This window comes from Neovison vison, chromosome 7, assembly GCF_020171115.1.
Source record: "Neovison vison isolate M4711 chromosome 7, ASM_NN_V1, whole genome shotgun sequence".
Taxonomy (NCBI): Eukaryota; Metazoa; Chordata; class Mammalia; order Carnivora; family Mustelidae; genus Neogale; species Neogale vison.
Genome location: NC_058097.1, coordinates 34,264,126 through 34,285,493, shown reverse-complemented (window position 1 = coordinate 34,285,493; position 21,368 = coordinate 34,264,126). Strand labels below are relative to the sequence as shown.

The window sequence follows — 21,368 nt, the reverse complement described above, 5'->3', positions numbered from 1 at the left end:
AAATTGGATCTGGTAGCTCTTGGTTGTATCATAGAGCTTTTTAAATATATAGTACCTCTTTGCTATATTATTGTGATAACTAAATGACTTTTTCCCAGTCCTAAATATTGATTTCTAAGTGATACCACTCTTGCCCCCTGACATCTTGATAACTTGCTTGCTTGCTTTCTGTAGGCGCACCTATGTAGGCAGTATGCCTGGTCGTATAATCAATGGCTTGAAGACTGTTGGAGTTAACAATCCAGTGTTCCTGTTAGATGAGGTTGACAAACTAGGAAAAAGTCTGCAGGGTGATCCTGCAGCAGCTCTGCTTGAGGTAAGATTTAGAAACTTACCTGTCTTTGATCACATCTGAAGAGTATGGATGGGAGCAAATTATTGTAGTCAGTAGCATATATATTGGTGTGGGTTTAATCATGGGAAAAAGTATGATACAGACTAAAATCTGAAGCAAATTAATATTTAAGTTAAAATGTCTTAGAGATTTCTTCTTTCTTTCTCTAATAATACCCTCATTTCTTTTTCTTTTTTTGTTTTTATCAAATACTTTACATTTTATACATGCTTTTTGTTTAGACAACAGTAGTTCTATAAGGTTATTACAAAAAAACAGGAAGCAAGTCTTCTTCTCCCTGGGGTCCCCCATGTCTCCTTCTTTAACTTTTAGTTTACTCAGCTGTCCTCTCAAAATAACATGGGTATATTGCTGCTTCTTGATTATACAATTTCTGGCATCATCTGTTGATTCTTCTCTATAAGAGATGAGGATTTCACTTGCTTTCTTCCCTCCACCCCCACTATGTTGTTTTTTTATACCCCCAGTCTCCCAGTCTAAATTATATCCTGATTTTGTTAAGTCATTGTCAGATACCTAAATTATTTTAAGTATGTAAGTGCTTTTCACGGCTGAGCCATGTGATAAACCATAATCACTTATCTTTTTTTGTCCTCCTTTTGTTTTGTAAAAATTAAAAAAAAAAATCTTTATAGAGCTAATAGTTGCCTTGTTTCTTCTGCTTACTTCCAGTAGTTGTCTAAGTCTCCTTTCAAGACGTGTAGACACTGTGGGGCGCCTGGGTTTACACAGTTGGTTAAGTGTCCAGCTCTTGATTTCAGCTCAGGTCTTGATGTCAGGGGGATGAAATCAAGCCCTGCATCAGGCTCCATGCTCAGTGCAGGGACTGCTTGAGTTTCTCTCTCCTCCCTCTGCCCCTCCCCCCTGCTCCCATGTGTATACCCTCTCTCAAATAAATAAAATAAATAAAATCTTAAAAAAAAAATAAAAAACTTGAATTCATCAGCTTAATCTCCTTCACACCTCCAGCCTGAGTTAGTTATCCACATCTGGTGCCTATTGCTAGGATCTCTCTTCACCTCCCACCATGTTAAATTTCCTGTTTCCTGCATTACATGTCTTTCTCATTCTCATTCTCTTATTTTCTTGGTGTTGATCTGCCAGTAGCTTCCTGAGAAAGCTTGCATGGGTGGTTTAGTGTTTGCATATCTGAAAATGTCTTTATGTTTCCCTGGTACTTGATTGGTAATTTGCATTCTGTTTGGACATAATTTTCCTTCATAAACCTACTTTCACCAGCCCTCATTTTACTGCCTCTGCCCCCCCCAACTCTTACTGTGGTTTACGTAAAATATTAATGTTCAAACTGAAGACATTGAAGACATTGCTCCATTGTTTTCCAGTTTCCTGTGATGTTGTTGATTAGATTGAGGCCTTCAGGTCCTCTCTTCTGTGCCTTTTTTTATTCTTTGAAAACTCAGAGTCTGCTCTGGATTTTCTTGAATTTTAATGATGATTTTTTTCTTCATTTTTTGGGAACTCCTATTGGATGTGAGATCTTTAACTTTCTTATCTTTTCTATTACTCATCTTTATTTTTTTTTTTACTATGGTTTTTATGAAGGCTTCCTTAGGTCTATTAATCCTCCGTGAGTTTATTTTTTCAAAGAACTTAATTTCTCTTTCATAAAAGGAACTGCTTATTCTTTTTATGCTATCTTGCTCTTGTTACATAAATGTAATATGTTGTTTTTATGAGAAAGATACTAATAGGTATTTTTTCTTTTTCTTTAAGCTGCTTTAATCTATTTGTTATATATTTTTTCTCTTTTATATTAAAGTGGTCTGTTGGATATCTGGTAATTTTTGTTTGTTCGTATTTAATGGGGAGGAACAGAAATGCTGATTGGCAGCTCTGTGCATCAGGAAGAGGGTTTATTGACTGAGTTTCAATGGTATGGTTGGCTGGGCTATTTGAGGAACCTCTCTTACATCAGTAACTTCAGGTCTTTTGAGTCTTGTCAAATTTCTCGGAGAGGACTCCTTAAGTCCCTTGCCTTTAGAAGGAAGGCTGGGGAGAAGGGGAGGAAGTGCCCTGTCAACTGCATTCAGCATCCCAGATGTATGCATCCACCTGAACAGTTGTTTTCAGTAGAGTACATACTCAACTGTGCTGAGGGTCACTTGGGCAGGGAATGACTATTTTATTTTATGTTCTTAGGAAAATAAGCCTCCAGTATTTTCCTGGGATGGGGGAAGGGATCTGGGACCTGATGGCTTCATAAACTTCCTTTAACCAGCCCTCATTTTACTACCTCTGCCCCCCCCAACTCTTACCGTGGCTTAAATGAAATATTAATATTCAGAGTGATTTGTTAAAATTAAAAGAAATTAAGGGAAAACTTGCTTTGTGAAAGTTTTTTTTTTTTTTCTTATTTCCTTGCTTTGAGTTCTCTCTGACTTCCTCTTTCCTTTTCTGTTTTTGTAATCTTAGAACAGAATGACCCTGGGACATGTGTTTGTAAGCAGGGAGACTACACATTTTGGTTTGCCTGGAACAATCCCATTTTATGCCTAATTATCAATTGTGCTGTCTTTTAGCCTCAGAAGTGGGTCCACTTTGGACAATAAAAAGTATAGTTGCCTTACTTAAAAGCCACAGAACTTGGAGATTAGAGTTTCATTTGGTTGTGCCTGTTTTTATTGTAAGACAGTTCTGACTCAGTAACTAGTTTACTCGTCAGTACTACGAACAATAAAATAGTGAACATTATTGAAGAGTTTAGTGGTTTTGTAGATGATAACTTTAGACTTTGAGTTTAATTTACATTGGGGCATTTTTCAGATGATCTGACAGATTCTCTCATTAGGCAGTTATAGTTACCCTGTTGAAAAGAATTTGAGAATAATCCCTGATACTTCTCAACAGTATGTTGAGAAACTGAAGTATCAGGGATTATTCTCAAAAGAATAATACATACAGAAAGAGAAGAGAAACATACAGTTTCAGCAACATACTGAAACAGATCTACCAGAGACAACTTGACAAGTGGTAGGAGATGACTAATTCCTCTGTTTGTTACACAGTATATTTTAGGTCTTCTCCTAGTGCTATGTAGTGATTCAGTAACATTTGTTGAATTGAGTTGATCTCTGATAACAAGCAGCTGGCATAGGGATATTTTCTTGTCTGATAGAAGTTGGTATTCACTTTTTTTTGATAATTGACTTATTAATATTCCAAATAAAAGTATTAAAGCCTCAAAATGATGCCTTAAAGTAAATGCTACCTAGGGCCACATACCACTGTAGTTTAGTTGTAAGTAGCATCAGTTCCTTATAGACTAGGGTTCTAGAGAGTAAAGCAAAATACATATACAGAAGAAATGAGTATCTTGATACCTGACTTGCTTCTCCCTCCCACCTGCCCCAGTCCTGGGTAAAAAATCTCTAATACCTCACGGGTTGTTGAAACAATTAAATGATATTTATGTAAAAGTGCTCTGAAAACTGTAGATACTCTATAGATGTTATTTTAATTTAATATCCAATGACATTTCTTCTGTGTCCTTTTTGAAAACAACTTGCTGTTTCTATCACTTTTAGACCCACCTAAATGAAAAAAAGAAAAAATTACTCAACACCTTATATTTAAAGTAGAATATCATAGAGAGTCTGGAATATCCAAGAATATGCCTTTTTATTTTTCCACATAGAAAGCCTACTTTTTTTTTAAATTTTTTAAAAATTTTTTATTTTTTATAAACATATAATATGCTTTTATCCCCAGGGGTACAGGTCTGTGAATCGCCAGGTTTACACACTTCACAGTACTCACTATAGCACATACCCTCCCCAATGTCCCTAACCCCACCCCGCTTCTCTCAACCCCCCTCTCATGGAAAGAACCTAGATGTCCATCAACAGATGAATGGATAAAGAAGATGTGGTATATATACACACAATGGAATACTATGCAGCCATCAAAAGAAATGAAATCTTGCCATTTGCAACAACGTGGATGGAACTAGAGGGTATCATGCTTAGCGAAATAAGTCAATCGGAGAAAGACAACTATCATATGATCTCCCTGATATGAGGAAAAGAATAAATGAAAGCCTTTTTAATGTAAGGATTTTAGATGTCATTTATAAAATCACTTATGTAAGATTATTTTATAGCTGATTTATATTAGAACAATATGTATTAGATATAAAGAATGTAATAGTAAGTATAGAGTGGTTCCTCAAAGTAAACTAAAGAATATACTTGTTCTGTCTATAGATTCTCCTTACCTTCATATTTATTCACAAAGAAGATGCCTATTTCCAGTTACTATTCTCAACAAAGGGACTATTTACTCAAATTCAGAGAGCCTCTTTTGAAAATTTATTGGAAGAATATAAAAACAGATTCAGCTGATTGATAAAAGAAATGTTGATAGACAGTAGAACTTGACTAAGTCTGTTGTTGAAAGTAAAATGTCAGATACAAGGAAAGTGTTTTTATATAATTATTAAACTTAAGAAAATTACAGAGTTCTTATCAGGTAGATGCAGTCATATTTATAATTGATGCAGGATTCAGACTTTGTTAAAAACATAAGAGCATTTCTGAAATACATGTTTGTGTGAATGGGCTAGCAAAATGCATACTTTACCAATTTCCTATATAAGCAGTATTTACAGTTCCGAATAATATGGTGTCCCCAAAATAGAAAAGTCACTAATCTAGACATGGTAAACTCTCTTTAACTGAAGTTCTTATTTAATTAGAATTACATCCTTTTAGTAATTAGATCCAGTTGTGTGTATTTACCACTTGGATACAATAGACATAGCATCTAATCTAAGCTCTACAACTATTGTCAAGAATGTCAAAGGAGAGGGATTTGGGAATCGTCTAATCCAGCTCCATCCTTTTATTAATGAAAAATTTAAGGTTCTGGATATTACCTTAATTTTTTATCTCCTCATAATCTGTATTTACGATATAAATTCTAAGAACCAGCAGAGTAAAAAAATGCCTTAAATACTGATCTTATGAGAGAGGTATAAGTGAAGACACATTGTCCCCTTTCATTTCTTCTCTACTATCTCTAATTAAGAGATTGCAATTGAATGATCAAACTAAGCTACATTAGGGAATGTAGGACCTCTAATCATTGCTTTTCAATGCTGGCAAACCCTGTCACCAGTGCCCAAGATATACTTGCAAGTTATACAAAAATGTCTTTATGTCTTTGTTACCACTTTTCTTTCTATACCCTGTTCCCATATTTTGTCTTCTTTCCCTGTTACCAACTTACTTCTCCCTAGCACACACATGCACAAGCTGCCACCTGACCATCCACTGGCCTCCAGCCCTTCGCTATCTATATTCTCAATCAAAATTGCTGTTTCTTATTTCTACTTTGTTTAGCACTCCCATTATTAGAGTTTGGTAGTGATTAGATTGTGTGGCTAAATTTACATGAAAATTAATTTTGGAGTGGGCTGGGGGAATTATTGTTAGGAACTTGTGACTAGATAATCTTCATGACTTTCTTTTCCTCTCCTAGCATCCTCAGGGATGCTCTGTGAGGGGACCATTAGACAAACCTGTGGCCCAAATCCTGGCTGTATGTCTTGGCGAGCACCCACCACTAGATTCAGTAGTAAAAAAAGAAAAGGAAAGGAAAAAAGCAAGTGAGAGAAGTAGAGACAGTAAATTGTTGAGAAATAGTTATTTGACTAATAAATTAAGAATTGGGGCACCTGGGTGGCTCAGTGGGTTGGGCCGCTGCCTTCGGCTCGGGTCGTGATCTCAGGTCCTGGGATCGAGTCCCGCGTCCGGCTCTCTGCTCAGCAGGGAGCCTGCTTCTTCCTCTCTCTCTCTCTCTCTCTCTGCCTCTCTGCCTGCTTGTGATCTCTGTCAAATAAATAAATAAAATCTTTTAAAAAAAAAAGAAAGAACTAATGGTGAGTTAGGTTTAGTCTTAATATGCCAGGTGTTCAGGAACGAGCATTTTACAAAATATCCTGTTCATTTGAAGGAATAATTATCAGTATTTAATAGATTATATTTTCTTATTTTTTATATGAAAAATAGGCAATATTTATAAAATTTAGAGTACTCTCTTTTATACTGATGATTCTCTTTTGCCAGACATAAGTAAAAAACTTTGTTCTACAAAATGTATGATCAGCTTTGGGCAATTTAAGTTACAAGTAAAAATAGGCATTCAGAGTGAGATGTAAACTGATTGCTACCAATTAAATCAAAACAGCAGACCCTATTTAAAAATTATGGTTTAAATATATTTTATTTACTTTTTAAAAGTAGTGAGGTATAATTACATATAGAAAGTGGGTATATTTAAAATTTACAGTTTGATTAATCTTGATATGTGTGTAAAACATGAAACCATAATTTTAATCAAGGTATTAAACAGAAGCTTCACTTGTGAAACAAAAAATTCACTATAGGGCTTCAGCAAATTAGAACTGGTAGAAAAATCGGCAAATATGAAGATCAGTTGATAGAGATTATGCAGTCTGAAGAACAGAAAAACAAAATGGCTAAAATGAATAGGGAAATGTAAGATACTGTTAAGCAAAACAATCTGTGCGTAATTGAAAAGGACAGGGAGGTATGAGCAGAAAAAATTTTTGAGGGAATAATGGATGAAAACTTACCAAATTTTGATGAAAAACATAAATCTACACATTTGTGGAGCACAGTGAATTCCCATGTAGGATAAGCACAGAGAAAGCCTTAGGTAGATAAGGTAATAAAAATTCTAAAAGATAAAAGAGAAAACTGAAAACAACAAGAGAAAAACAATTAGAGTATCAATTAACATTTTGGTCAACATTTGGATTTTTCAAGTGTTTGGCTATTACAAATAAAGCTACTGTGAATACTCATGTACAAGTCTTGTATGGACCTGTACTTCTGTTTTTCTTTGATAAATAGGAGTGGATGGCTTGGTGAAAAGGTAGGTGTTGTATTAGTATTTTATATAATCAACTTTTAGATTACTTTCTGATACCACCTGGAAGTCTTTAATATTCAGTAGGCTTTCTTGAATTTTTGTCTAACTTGTGTTGGGCCTTTTGTCATCTTACTGTTTAGCTGTATTTCTGTCCTAACACCAATACCCTGTAATTTTTAGTTTTGTAGAAGGTTTTGAAATCAGGAAGTGTGAATTCTCCAGATTGATTATTCTTTTTCAAAATTGTTAGCCATTCTGGGACCTTCCTATTTTTATATGAATTTTAGAATCAGCTTGTCACTTTCTGCCGAAAAAGGCAAGCAGGATTTGGGTAGGGATTATTTTGAATCTCTTTTTAAGGATCATTTTAAGGACTGTTGCTATAGTTATAATAGTAATTCTTCCTATCCATGAACATAGGAGTCTTTCTGTTTATTTAGGTCTTCATTAATTTATTTTAACAATGTTTTGTGGTGTTTTTTCATTTTATTTTTTTGTTTGAATTCAGTGAATTAACATATAGGGTATTACTAATTTCAGAAGTAGAATTCAGTGATTCATCAGTTGTATTTAACACCCAGTGCTCATGACATCATGTGCCCTCCTTAATACCCATCACCCAGTTAGCCCATCCTCCCACCCCACCCTCCAGCAACCCCCAGTTTGTTTCCTATGATTGAGAGTCTTTTATGATTAGTTTCCCTCCCTGATTTCATCTTGTTTTATTTTTCCCTCCCTTCCCCTATGCTCCTCTGTTTTGTTTTTTAAAGTGGTTTTTGAATATATAAGTCTTACAGTCCTTTTGCTAACTTATTCTTAAATGTTTTATTCTTTTTTATACTACTGGAAATTGTTTGTTTGTTTTTTTTCATTTCTTTTTTGAATTGTTCATAGCTTGTATAAAGAAATAAAATTGCTTTTTGTATATTGGTCTTGTATCCCGTAAACTTTCAGAACTTGTTTATTAGTTTTTTTAGTGGATTCCTTAGTCTTTCCCATGTACAAGATCATGTAATATCCAAATAGAGATATGTTTACTTCTTTCCAGTTTTAACACTTGGATACTTTTTTTTTTCCCTACTTGCCCTGGCTAGCACCTCCAGTATGATGTTGAATAGAAATGGCAAAATCTGTTCAGATTTTCTATTACTTCTTGATAGAAATTACTTTCAATAGTTTGAATCTTTCTAGGAATTTTTCCATTTCATTTAGGTTACTGCATTTCTTTGCATACAGTTGTTCATAGTATACTCATATATTTATTATTTCTATAGAGTTGATAGTAATGTTGCCTAAGTCACTCCTGATTTTAGTAACTTGTATGCCCTTCCTGCTTTCCTTAGTCAGTGTGGCTAAATGTTTGTCAATTTTGTTTTGTTGAACTCTTCAAAGGACCAAGTTTTTTTTCTTTTTAAATTTTTTTATTAACATATAATGTATTATTTGTTTCAGGGGTAGAAGTCTATGGTTCATCAGTCTTACACAGTTCATAGCACTCACCATAGCACACACCCTCCCCCAGTGTCCTGTCACCCAGCGACCCTATCCCTCCCAGCCCCCTCTACTCCAGTAACCCTCAGTTTGTTTCCTGAGATTGAATATCTTATGGTTTGTCTCCCTCTCTGGTTTCATCTTGTTTCATTTTTCCCTCCCTTCCCCTATAATCCTCTGTCTTGTTTCTCAAATACTTCGTTATCAGTGAGATCATATGATAATTGTCTTTCTCTGTTGGACTTATTTCACTTAGCATAATACCTTCTAGTTCCATCCACATCATTGCAAATGGCAAGATTTCAATTTTTTGATGGCTGCCTATTATTCCATTGTACATATATATCATATATTTTTTATCCATTCATCTGTTGATGGATATCTAGGCTCTTTCCATAGTTTTGCTATTGTGGACATTGCTGCCAAAAACATTGGGATGCATGTGCCCCTTCCAGTCACTAAATTTATATCTTTGGGGTAAATACCCCAAATCCAATTGCTGGGTCATAGGACAGCTCATTTTCAACTTTTTGAGGAACCTCCATATTGTTTTCCAGAATGGCTGCACCATTTGCATTCCCACCAACAATGTAGGAGGGTACCCCTTTCTCCACGTCCTCGCTGATATCTGTCATTTCCTGACTTGTTAATTTTAGCCATTCTGACTGGTGTGAGGTGGTATCTCATCGTGGTTTTGATTTGTATTTCCCTAATGCCTAGTGATGTTGTGTACTTTTTCATGTGTCCGTTGGCCATTTGGATGTTGTCTTTGCAGAAATGCGTGTTCATGTCTTATGCCCATTTCTTGACTGGATTATTTGTTCTTTGGGTGTTGAGTTTGGTAAGTTCTTTACAGATTTTGGATACTAGCCCTTTATCTGATATGTCATTTGGAAATATCTTCTCCCATTCTTTCTCTTGTCTTTTGGATTTGTTGACTGTTTCCCTTACTGTGCAAAAGCTTTTTTATCTTGATGAAGTCCCAGTACTTCATTTTGCTCTTACTTCGCTTGCCTTTGGCGATGTTTCTAAGAAGTTGCTGCAGCTGAGGTTGAAGAGGCCTATATTCTTCTCAAGGATTTTGATGGATTCCTGTCTCACACTGAGGTCTTTCATCTATTTTGAGTCTGTTTTTGTGTGTGGTGTCAGGAAATGGTCCAGTTTCATTCTTCTGCATGTGCTGTCCAGGTTTCCCAACACCATTTGTTGAAGAGACTGTCTTTTTTCCATTAGATAGACATTCTTCCCTGCTTTGTTGAAGTGTAGTTGACCATAGAGTTGAGGGTCCATTTCTGGGCTCTCTGTTTTGTTCCATTGATCTATATGTCTATTTTTGTGCAAGTACCATACTGTCTTGATGATTACGGCTTTGTAGTAGAGCATTAAGTCCAGCATTGTGATGTCACCGGCTTTGGTTTTCTTTTTCAGCATTCCTCTAGCTAGTTGGGGTCTTTTCTGGTTCCTTACAAATTTTAGTATTATTTGTTCCATTTATTTGAAAAATGTTAATGATATTTTGATGGGCATTGCATTAAATTTGTAGTTTGTTCTAGGTAGCATAGACATTTTCACAGTATTTATTCTTCCAATCCATGAGCATGGAACGTTTTTCCATTTCTTTATGTCTTACTCAATTTCTTTCATGAGTATTCTATACTTCTCTGAATACAGATTCTTTGCCTCTGGTTAGATTTATTCCTAGGTATCTTATGGTTTTGGGTGCAGTTGTAAATAGGACCAGCTCCTTAATTTCTCTTTCTTCGGTCTTGCTGTTAATATATAGAAATTCAACTGATTTCTGAGCATTGATTTTATATCCTGACACTTTACTGAATTCCTCTATGAGATCTAGCTGTTTTGGAGTAGAGTCTCTTGGGTTTTCCATATAAAATACCATATCATCTGCAGAAAGTGACAGTTTGACTTATTCTTTGCTGATTCAGAGGCCTTTTATTGTTGTCTGATTGCCAAGGCTGGGACTTCTAGTACTGTGTTGAATAGTAGTGGTGATAGTGGACATCTCTGCAGTGTTCCTGACCTTAGGGGAAAAGCTCTCAGGCTTTCCCCGTTGAGAATGATATTCACTGTGGGTTTTTCATAGATGGCTTTGATGGTATTGAGGTATGTACCCTCTACTCCTACACTGTGAAGAGTTTTAATCAAGAAAGTATGCTGTACTTTGTCAGATGTTCTTTCTGCATCTATTGAGAGTATCATATTGTTCTTGTTCTTTCTTTTATTAATGTATTGCATCACAGTGATTGATTTGTGGATGTTGAGCCAGCCTTGCAGCCCAGGAATAAATCCCACTTGGTTGTGGTGAATAATCCTTTTAATGTACTGTTGGATCCCATTGGCTAGTATTTTGGTGAGCATGTTTGCATCCATGTTCATCAAGGATATTGGTCTGTAATCCTCCTTTTTGATGGAGGTCTTTGTCTGGTTTGGGGATTAAGGTAACGCCTCATGAAATGAGTTTGGAAGTTTTCCTTCCATTTTTACTTTTTGGAACAGTTTCCAGAAAACAGGTATTATTTCTTCTTTAAATGTTTGGTAGAATTCCCCTGGGAAGCTGTCTGGCCCTGGGCTCTTGTTTGTTGGGAGATTTTCAATTTCTTTAGTGGTTATAGGTCTGTTCAGGTTTTCTATTTCTTCCTGGTTCAGTTTTGGTAGATTCTATGTCTCTAGGAATGCATCCACTTCTTCCAGATTGTCAAATTTGCTGGCGTATACTTGCTCATAATGTGTTCTTTTAATTGTTTGTATTTCTTTGGTGTTGATTGTGGTCTCTTCTCTTTCGTTCATGATTTTATTAATTTGAGTCCTTTTTCTTTTCTTTTTGATAAATCTGTCCAGGGGGTTATCAATTTTATTAATAAGTCTTTCAAAGAACCAACTCCTAGTTTTGTTGATCTGTTCTGCTATTCCTTTGGTTTCTGTTTCATTGATTTCTGCTCTGATCTTTATGATTTCTCTTCTCCTGCTGGGTTTAGGCTTTCTTTGCTGTTCTATCTCCAGCTCCTTTAGGTGTAGGGTTAGGTTGTGTACTTGAGAACTTTCTTGTTTCTTGAGAAAGGCTTGTATCACTATATACTTTCCTCTCAAGACCATTTTTGCTCTATCCCAACGTTTTTGAACAGTTGTGGTTTCATTTTCATTTGTTTCCATGAATTTTTTTCAGTTCTTCTTTAATTTTCTGGTCGACCCATTCATTCTTTGGTAGGATGTTCTTTAGCCTTGAAGTGTTTGCATTCTTTCCAACTTTCCTCTTGTGATTGAGTTTGAGTTTCAAAGCATTGTGGTCTGAAAAATATGCAGGGAGTGATTGCAGTCTTTTTTTACCGGTTGAGACCTGATTTGTGAAACAGCATGTGATCTATTCTGGAGAATGTTCCTTGTGCACTGGAGAAGAATATGTATTCTGTTACTTTGGGATGGAATGTTCTGAATATATCTGTGATGTCCATCTGGTCAGTTGTGTCATTTAAAGCCTTTATTTCCTTGTTAATCATTTGCTCAGATGATCTGACCATTTTAGTGAGGGGGGTGTTAAAGTCCTTTACTATTATTGTGTGATTTTCAATGTGTTTCTTTAATTTTGTTATTAATTGGTTTATATAACTGGCAGCTCCCATGTTAGGTGCATAGATGTTTAAAATTGTTAGATCTTTTTGTTGGACAGACCCTTTAAGTATGATAGAGTGTCCTTCCTCATCTCTTATTATAGTCTTTGGCTGAAAATCTAATTTATCTGATATAAGAATTGCCACTCCAGCTCTCTTTTGATGTTCATTAGCATGGTAAATGGTTTTCCATCCCCTCACTTTTAAGCTGGAGGTGTCTTTGGGTCTGTAATAAATCTGTTGCAGACAGCATATCAGTGGGTCTTGTTTTTTTTATCCAGTTTGATGCCGTGTGTCTTTTGATTGGGGCAATTAGTCCATTTACATTCAAGGTAACTATTGAAAGATATGAATTTAGTGCCTGTAAGGTGACTGTTACTGTATATTGTCTCTGTTCCTTTCTGCTCCATGTTAATTTTAGGCTCTCCCTTTTGCTTAGAGGACCCTTTTCAAAATTTCCTGCAGGGCTGGTTTGGTGTTCTCAAATTCTTTTTTTGTTTGTCCTGGAAGATTTTATTTCTTGCTCTATTTTCAATGACAGCGATATAGTATTGTTTTTTTTTAATATTTTATTTATTTATTTGACAGAGAGATAGAGAGAAAGCACAAATAGGCAGAGCAGCAGGCAGAGAGAGAGGGAGAGGCAGGCTCTCCATGGAGCAGGAAATCTGATGTGAGTTTCGATCGCAGGATCCTGGGATCATCACCCAATCCAAAGGCAGACACTGCATATTTTTCTCATATATTTCTCTGAATATATCAGACCAGTTCTTTATGACCTATCCTTCTGTGGATAGGTCTGCTGCCCATCTAATATTTCTACCATTGTAGGTTTCAGATCTCTTGTCCCAAACTGCTTTCAGGATTTTTTCTTTTGTCTCTGAGACTTGTAAGTTTTACTATTAGATGACGTGGTGCTGACTTATTTTTATTGATTTTGAGGGAGATTCTCTGCGCCTCATGGATTTTGATGTTTGGTCCCTTCCCCAGATTAGGGACGTTCTCTGCTATAATTTGCTCCAATATCTGTCTTTTTCTTCTGGGATCCCAATTATTCTAATATTGTTTCATCTTACGGTATCACTTATCTCTCAGATTCTCCCCTCGTGATCCAGTAGTTGTTTATCTCTTTTTCTCAGCTTCTTTATTCTCTGTCATTTGGTCTTCTGTATCACTAATGTTCTCTTCTGCCTCATTTATTCTAGCAGTAAAAGCCCCCATTTTTTAATTATACCTCATTAATAGCCCTTTTGATTTTGACTTGTTTAGAGTTCTTTTATTTCTCCAGAAAGGGATTCTCTAGTATCTTCTATGCTTTTTTCAAACCAGCTAGTATCTTTATAATCATCATTCTGAATGCTAGAGATGACATCTTACTGATGTCCATATTGATTAGGTCCCTGCCAGTCGGTACTGCCTCTTTTTCTTTTTTTTGAGGTGAGTTTTTCCATTTTATCACTTTGTCCAGAGAAGAATAGATGAATGAGAGAAAAAAAAATCCTAAAAGGGTAACAACAACCCCAGAAAAGTATACACTGAACAAATCAGAAGAGACCTGAAAAGGGGAAAGAAAAAAAAAGATCAGGCTGGGAAATAGAACAGAGCCACACACTAGATTTCCCATGTATTTTGGTCTGTTAGAAGAAACTGCCTCCCAAAATTTTAACAAAAGAAAAGCCTATATATATACATATATATATATATATGTATATATATATACACAAAAATAAGGGTAAATACAATGAAGGGATGGACTATGACTGTAAAGATGAAAATTTTAAAAAGATTTTAAAAGAGGAATTGGTAAGATAAGAAGTTAGTTGAAAAAAGCAAGGAAAGAAAAAAGGTGATCAGGTGAGAGGTTAGAAGAAAGCCATACAGTAGTTTTAGGGTATATTTTGGTCTGTTAGCAGAAACTATTGTATAATTTTAATGAAAGAAAAACATATATATACAAAAACAAGGTTAAATACAATGAAGTGATAGGATACAACTGTTAAAATGAAAATTAAAAAGATTTTAAAAAGGGAATTGATAAGATGTTGGTTAAAAAGGAAAAGAAAAATTTAAGAAAAAATAATTAAAAAGATTAACTTTGAAAGACTAAGGAATCATGGGAAAAAGGCCATGAATTCTGTGTTGTAGTTCTCTGGTGCTGGAGTTTTGCAGTTCTCATTGATTGGTAAACTTGGTCTTGGCTGGATGTTCTTGCTGCTCTTCTGGAAGAGAGGCTTGTTGCAATGATTCTCAGATGTGTTTGCCCAAGGCTAAATTGCACCACCCTTGCCAGGGGCCAGGCTAAATAATCTGCTCGGGTTTGCTCTCAGTAGCTTTTGTTCCCTGAAAGCTTTCTGTACAGCTTTGGAAGATGAGAATGAAAATGGCAGCCTCCTAATCTCTGGCCCCAGAGGAGCCGAGAACTTGGGGCTACACTCCTCACTGAGCCCTCAGGGAAAAGCAGTCAATTACTCCTGTTTCCCTGGTCTCCTGCTGCACTCTGTGCTCTCCCAGCCTGTGACCCAGCATTTCTAGCTCTGGCACATGACAATGTTGGAAGTTTCCAAACCCAGTAGATTCCTTTGCTGCACCCCCATGCCCACTCCTCCCTGGGGAGAAAGAGGAGTCTCCCTAAATCTTCCACCAGGTTGGTCCCTGCCTGAAGAATAGTGGCCCAGCTGGTCCTCGGATCACGGTTTATGGCAACCCCCAGTTGAGAACCCACTCCTTGGCTCTGTCTTTGCAGTCAGCTCTTCTGCTCCAATCTGGGAGCTCTGCTGCACTGGGCACCCCTGGTCTTTCTGTGACCCTGAGGGTTTTGAGACCACACTGACCGAGCAAGGACCACTGGAATGACATCCCTCAATTGAGCAGACTTCTAAAAGTTCTGATTTTGTGCATCGCTGCTCTATCACTTGCCATGAGCCTACTGTGGAGGCTCCTCCCTCCCCCCATTATTGTTTTGTTTATTTACTCTCTAATTTTATTCTTCCTTCTGCTTGCTTTGGGTTCATTTTTCTTTTTTTTTTTCCTTTTTTTTTTTTAAGATTTTATTTATTTATTTGACAGAGATAGACAGAGCCAGAGAGGACAAGTAAAGGGACTAGCAGAGGGAGAGAGAGAGAAGCAGGCTCTGCACTGAGCAGGGAGCCCCACGTGGAGCTCAATCCCAGAACCTTGGGATCATGACCTGAGCTGAAGACAGGCTAGCTGTATGAGACACCCTGGTGTCCCTCTTTTCCTGCTTTCTTAAAATAGAAAGTTAGGTTATTGATCTGAATTTTTTCAATATATGTTTTTACAGCTATGAATATTCCAGTGAGCACCACTTTAGCTGCATCTCAAGTTTTAGTAAGTTACATTTTTGTTTTCATTTCTTTCAAAATATTTTCCAGCTCCCCTTGTGATTTCTTTTTGACCTTTTGGTTATTTAGGGTTTAATTTCATATTTTTGTGAATTTCCTATTTTTTTTCCTTATTCATTTCTGATTTCATCACATTGTGGTCAGAGATTGTATTTCATGTGATTTCACTTCTTTGAAATTTTGATGTTTGTTTAATGGCCTTGCTAATAGTCTGTCCTGGAGAATGTTCCATATGCACTTGAGAAGAATGTGTATACTGCTGCTGTTGTTGGAGAGATTGTTCTCTAGATGTTTGTTATGTTTAATTGATTTATAGTATTGTTCAAATCTTCTATTTCCCTGTTGATCTTTTCCTACTTGTGCCTATTATTGGATATATAGACATAAGATTTAGATATAGATTGTCTATAACTATATATAGATACGTAGATATATCCATATGAAGAGATTTATTTTAAGGAATCATCTTATGCAGTTATGGTCTGGGAATTCCAAATCTGTAGTGTGGACTGGCAGGCAGGCTCAAGACCCAGGAAAACTGATGGGCAGATGAAGTTCAAAGACAGTTTGCTGGAGAATTTTCTCTTGCTCAGTGAAGGAAGTCTTTTGTTCTGTTCAGACCGTCAACTTTTAGATGAAGCCCCTCCATAAAGTGGAGGGCAGTCTTCCCAAAGTTCATTGATTTAAATGCTAATCTTAGGGGCGCCTGGGTGGCTCAGTGGGTTAAAGCCTCTGCCTTTGGCTCAGGTCATGGTCTCAGGGTTCTGGGGTCAAGCCCCGCATTGGGCTCTCTTCCCAGCAGGGAGCCTGCTTCCCTTTTTTCTCTCTGCCTGCCTCTCTGCCTGCTTGTGATCTCTGTCTGTCAAATAAATAAATAAAATCTTTAAAAAAAAATGTTATTCTTATCCCCAAACACTCTCCAAATGGACATATAAAATTAAACATCCTAAGTAACATATAAAAACTTAGCTTCAATAAATCCCCCTTCCCTCTGTCCTCCTTTATACAGCTATTGCCATACAAAATATATCTCTGTATGCTGTAAGCCTATCAACAGAGTAATATATAGTTGATTTTCATTATTGCCATAGTTGTGTTCTGTAAAATTGCAAATACTGAATTTGTATTGAAATACTGAATTAATATTGAATTATTGAATATAGGCTTCTTTGACAGTTTGTCAGTTGGTCAGTACATAACCTTGTTTTATTTGGTATTTGTTTAAAGTTGCCCTATTGATTATATATTGTTTATTCATTAACATTGAACTCATAACCATCAACACACTATAACTCATGCCTAAACAAAGCTTATGTAACATGTGTATTTTTGTCCATAAGGCTTGTTACAGCCTTGTACTTACAAACACTAGACAGCACTTAAGTACTGCTTTGGGGGTCTTTTAAACAGCAAAATCACTGATGAAAAGCACAGAAATGCAAAAACATGGCACTAAATAGTCTGCAAGAAGGATACTTGTTTAGAGTATGAGAACTATAACAAGAAGGCAGAGCATCATCTTGTTTGACCTCAGCTGGGAACATTCACCTTGGGCTATGTGTTTTCCTTTGTCCACATATGGCTATAGAAGCACCAGAAGTATTCATTTTTGAGTTCTAAATAAATTCTAAGCAAATTTGTGAATGCAGAAATCATGAATAATGAGAAACAACTGTAATTATTGCTTTATGAAGTCTTTTGAATCAGATAAGAGAAGGTCAGAATTACAAAAAATACATTTGTACATTTATATTTACCAGTGTAATTATTTTAACTGGTGCTCTTTGTTTCTTTGGGTAGTTACAGCTTAGTGTCCTTTCACTTTAGCCTTTAGTATTTCTTTTGTAGTGTGTTCCGCTAGCTATAAATACTCTCAGTGTTTTTTTATCTGGGAATACGTTAATTTCTCCTTCATTTTTGAAGGATAGTTTTGTTGGATATAGAATTCTTGGTTGTCAGTTGTATTCTTTTAGCATTTTCAGTATTTACTGCTTTTCATCCCTCATGGTTTCTAAGGCAAAGTCAGCTGTTAATCTTATGGAGGATTCCTTGTGTTTAATGAAGGCAGTATTTTCTTTCATTGCTTTAAAGAACCTGTCTTTGTCTTTGTCTTTTGACAGTTTGACTGTGATAGGTTTACGTTTTAATCTTTGCATCTGCTTCATTTTTGTTGGGCTTATAGATGTGTAAATTACTGGTTTTCATCAAATTGGTAAGTTAATGGTTATTATTTTTTTGGATATTCTTTATGTCCCTTTCTCTTTCTCCTCTTTTTCTCAGACTGCCATTATGAATATGTTGGCAGTCTTTATAGTGTCTAGTAGGTCTCTGAGGCACTGTTCATTTCTTTCATTCCTTTTTCTTTCTGTTCATCAGACCGGACAATCTCAATTGACCTGTCCTCATTGATTCTTATTTCTGTCAGGTGAAATTACTATTCACATTTAGCCCCTATAGTGAATTTTTTGTTACTGTGTTTTTCAGCTCTCAGATTTCTATTCCCTGTTTGCTTCTTTTTAAATAATCCGTCTCTTTTTATTGGGATTTTCTCTTTGTTAAGACATTATTCACATAGTTTTCTGTAATTCTTTAGGAATGATTTCCTTTAGCTTTTGCTTTTGCTTTTTAGTTCCAGCAAAATACACAATGCCGTCTTCACCATTTTTAAATGTACAGTTCAGTAGTGTTAGGTATATTCACATTACTTGTGCACCCAATCTCTAGAACTTTATCATCTTGAAAAACCAAAACTCAGTACTCATTAAACAGCAATTCCGCATTTCTCACTAAGTCACTAACCGCTACCATTCTTTCTGTTTCTGTAACTTTGAGTAATCTATATACCTTATGGAGTGGAATCACAGAGCATTGTCTCTTGCAGTTGGTTTATTTTGCTTTGCATAATGTCTTCAAGATTCATCCATACTGTTGCATTAGTTTTTTGAACATATGCACAATACCTGATTTAAAAATCTCTGTATAAGAAGTCCAAACATCTGGGCTTCTTCAGGGTATTTTGGAGTTTTTTAAAGGCTCCCGTGATTATCTTACTCCCCAGTTTTTCCCTTTTAGATTTTCTGAACAGCCACTTGTTAGCCCCAACTGGTATCACTCCCTGAGGTAGCTGCAATGTTAAACAATTGCTCCTGGTTGCCTTTTTTTTTTTTAAGATTTTACTTATTTGTCAGAGGGAGCCCAAGCAGAGGGAGAAGCAAGCAGGCTCCCCGCTGAGCAGGGAGCCCGATTTGGGGACCCTAGGATCATCTCCTGAGCTGAAGGCAGACTGAGCCACCCAGGTATCCCTACTCCTGGTTGTTCTTGACAAATGCCTCAGAGATAGGCTGTTCACATAGAGTGTTCTCTGAGTCAGATCAAATAAAGATTAAATCCTGACTGTGTAGCTCTTCCAAGGAATGCCCAGTTCAGGACAGTGTTAGTTGTTTGGGGAAAGGGCTTTTGGGGAGTTCTAATCTATTCTGCACCCCTACAGTTTTTGCTAGGCTCCTGGCTTTCACAGCTATTGTGGTATTAGTTTTTCATTGCTTTTAGGGAGAAGCAGATCTTCATACTTCCTCATGCTGCCATTCTAGTAGAAGTGCTTCTTCATTTAGTTTTAATTCTGTGCTTAAATGATTTCGTTGCTTCTTATCCTTTTATTATGATTAATGTTTAGATGGAGTACATTTTCAGGTTACTTTTTTCAAGGATTTGTGTGTGTTATGTTTTGAGGCTTTTTGTATTTGCTAACATGTATTTATGGTCTGCACCACAGTAATCTTCATGTGTTTTGTTCACATATTTTATAAGTAAAAGTTTTTGAAAATCTATCCATATATTTACAAATACATACATGACAAACAAATGTTTGTGATAAGATATCACAGACTAGATGATTTAAAAAAAAAATCCAGAAATTATTTTCTTATAGCTCTGGACTCTGGAAGTCCAAGATCAAGGTGTTGGCAGGATTGATTTCTCTTGAGGTCTCTCTTGTCTTTGGCTTGCAGACTGCTGCCTTTTCATTGTGTTCTCACGTGTTTTTTTCCTTTGTGCCTGTGCATCCCTCGTCTGTCTGTCTTTCTGTCAGTTTCTCTCTTCTTAATAAAGGGTACCAGTCATAATGGATTAGGGCCCCACCCTTATGATCTCATTTTAATTCTAACTACCTCCTTAAAGACCTTCTTTCCAAATACAGTCACATTAAGGGGACACAGTTCATTCCATAACAAAGAATATATATGTAATATACACACATTTATGTACCACTCTACTAATGTTACATACATACATTGTAAATTTTAAAAGATAATTATATTTTTGAAAACAATGTATTCTAGTTATATCATTGTTTTTATTTCATAATTTGGCTATCAATAAAAGTGGCATTTTCTTCTTTTCACATCTTTGCCTCTATTTAACAATATTTTGCAAGAATCTTAAAACTCTACTCATTCATTTATAATTAATGAAAACATTTAATCAGGCTTACAGAGACTGCAGTACACTGTAATTACAGTGAAATCAGGAAAGTCAGGACACCAGTCCTTTCACACTATGAAATTTCCACTCTTCTCCTACGATATCTTCTAATGTGATGTGTGCTCCAAGTGTGGGTATTACTTCCATTTTGTACATTAAATATTTTAAAAAGGAGTTTCTTTCTGGATTTAACTGGGTTTCTTTTTGGTTTATGGATAAAGATGAATAGATATATTAATATTGTCTGCTGGCACTATGGTTGATGATTTTAAATGTTCCACTTTCACGATGTATGGCCTAAACACAAAGTAAAACGTCCACCCAATTGGATAGTGGGTTCATTAGTGTTCATCTGTTATGCTTCATGTCTTATGTGTATTACATATATTCTGCGTTTTAAGGATTTTAAAGATATTTTAAACTAGTCATAATTTTGTTTGAAAATTCTGTATTTCTTTTTTTTTTTTTTTTTAAGGATTTTATTTGAAAGAGAGACGTGACAGATCCTGAGCAGAGGGGAAGGGCAGAGGGAGAAGGACGAGCAAACTCCCTGCTGAGCAGGGAGCCCTATGTAGGAACCAACTCAGGACCCTGGGATGATGACCTTAGCCAAAGGCAGACGCTTAACCGACTGAGCCACCCAGGCACCTGAAAATTCTGTTTCAGTAATAGTCAGTCATTCATTATTGCACAGAAGAGTTTAATAAGTCTTTTCAGTCCAAAGTGCTAGATTTTCCAGAATATATTCTTGGTTATTTCTTTAATTATACTGTATTTTACATTTATTGAAAACTTTTCTGTAGTTATGTCTATTAGCTATGAATTAGATATCTTTATTTTTTACGTATCTATCCCCTATATAGCTTTACTACCTTTTCTCCAATGTTCTGGACATTTTTTTTCAAATTTGTCCTTATCTAAATACTTAATTTCTATAGTATTAATTATGTATGACTTCCAGACTTAATTTTAGTTATTTTACTTTATTTATTTTTTACTTTCTGTTCTGGGAAATTTTAACCATAATAAAAGTAGAGAAAATAGTGTAATGAACTATGTAAACTCATCATTCATCCTTAACAATTATTATCCCATGGCCATTCTTATTTCATCTGTTCCTTCCCATTATTCTAAATCAAATTT

At 35.8% G+C, this 21,368-nt stretch overlaps 1 protein-coding gene across 1 annotated transcript in view; it reads left to right on the top strand.

The window, feature by feature from the left end:
- Positions 1–21,368, top strand: part of LONP2 (lon peptidase 2, peroxisomal) — a 105,144-nt gene that overhangs the window by 32,070 nt on the left and 51,706 nt on the right. The window contains exon 8 of the mRNA XM_044256204.1: positions 175–316. Coding sequence (XP_044112139.1) covers positions 175–316 — 142 coding nt within the window. The remainder of the gene's footprint in view (positions 1–174; positions 317–21,368) is intronic.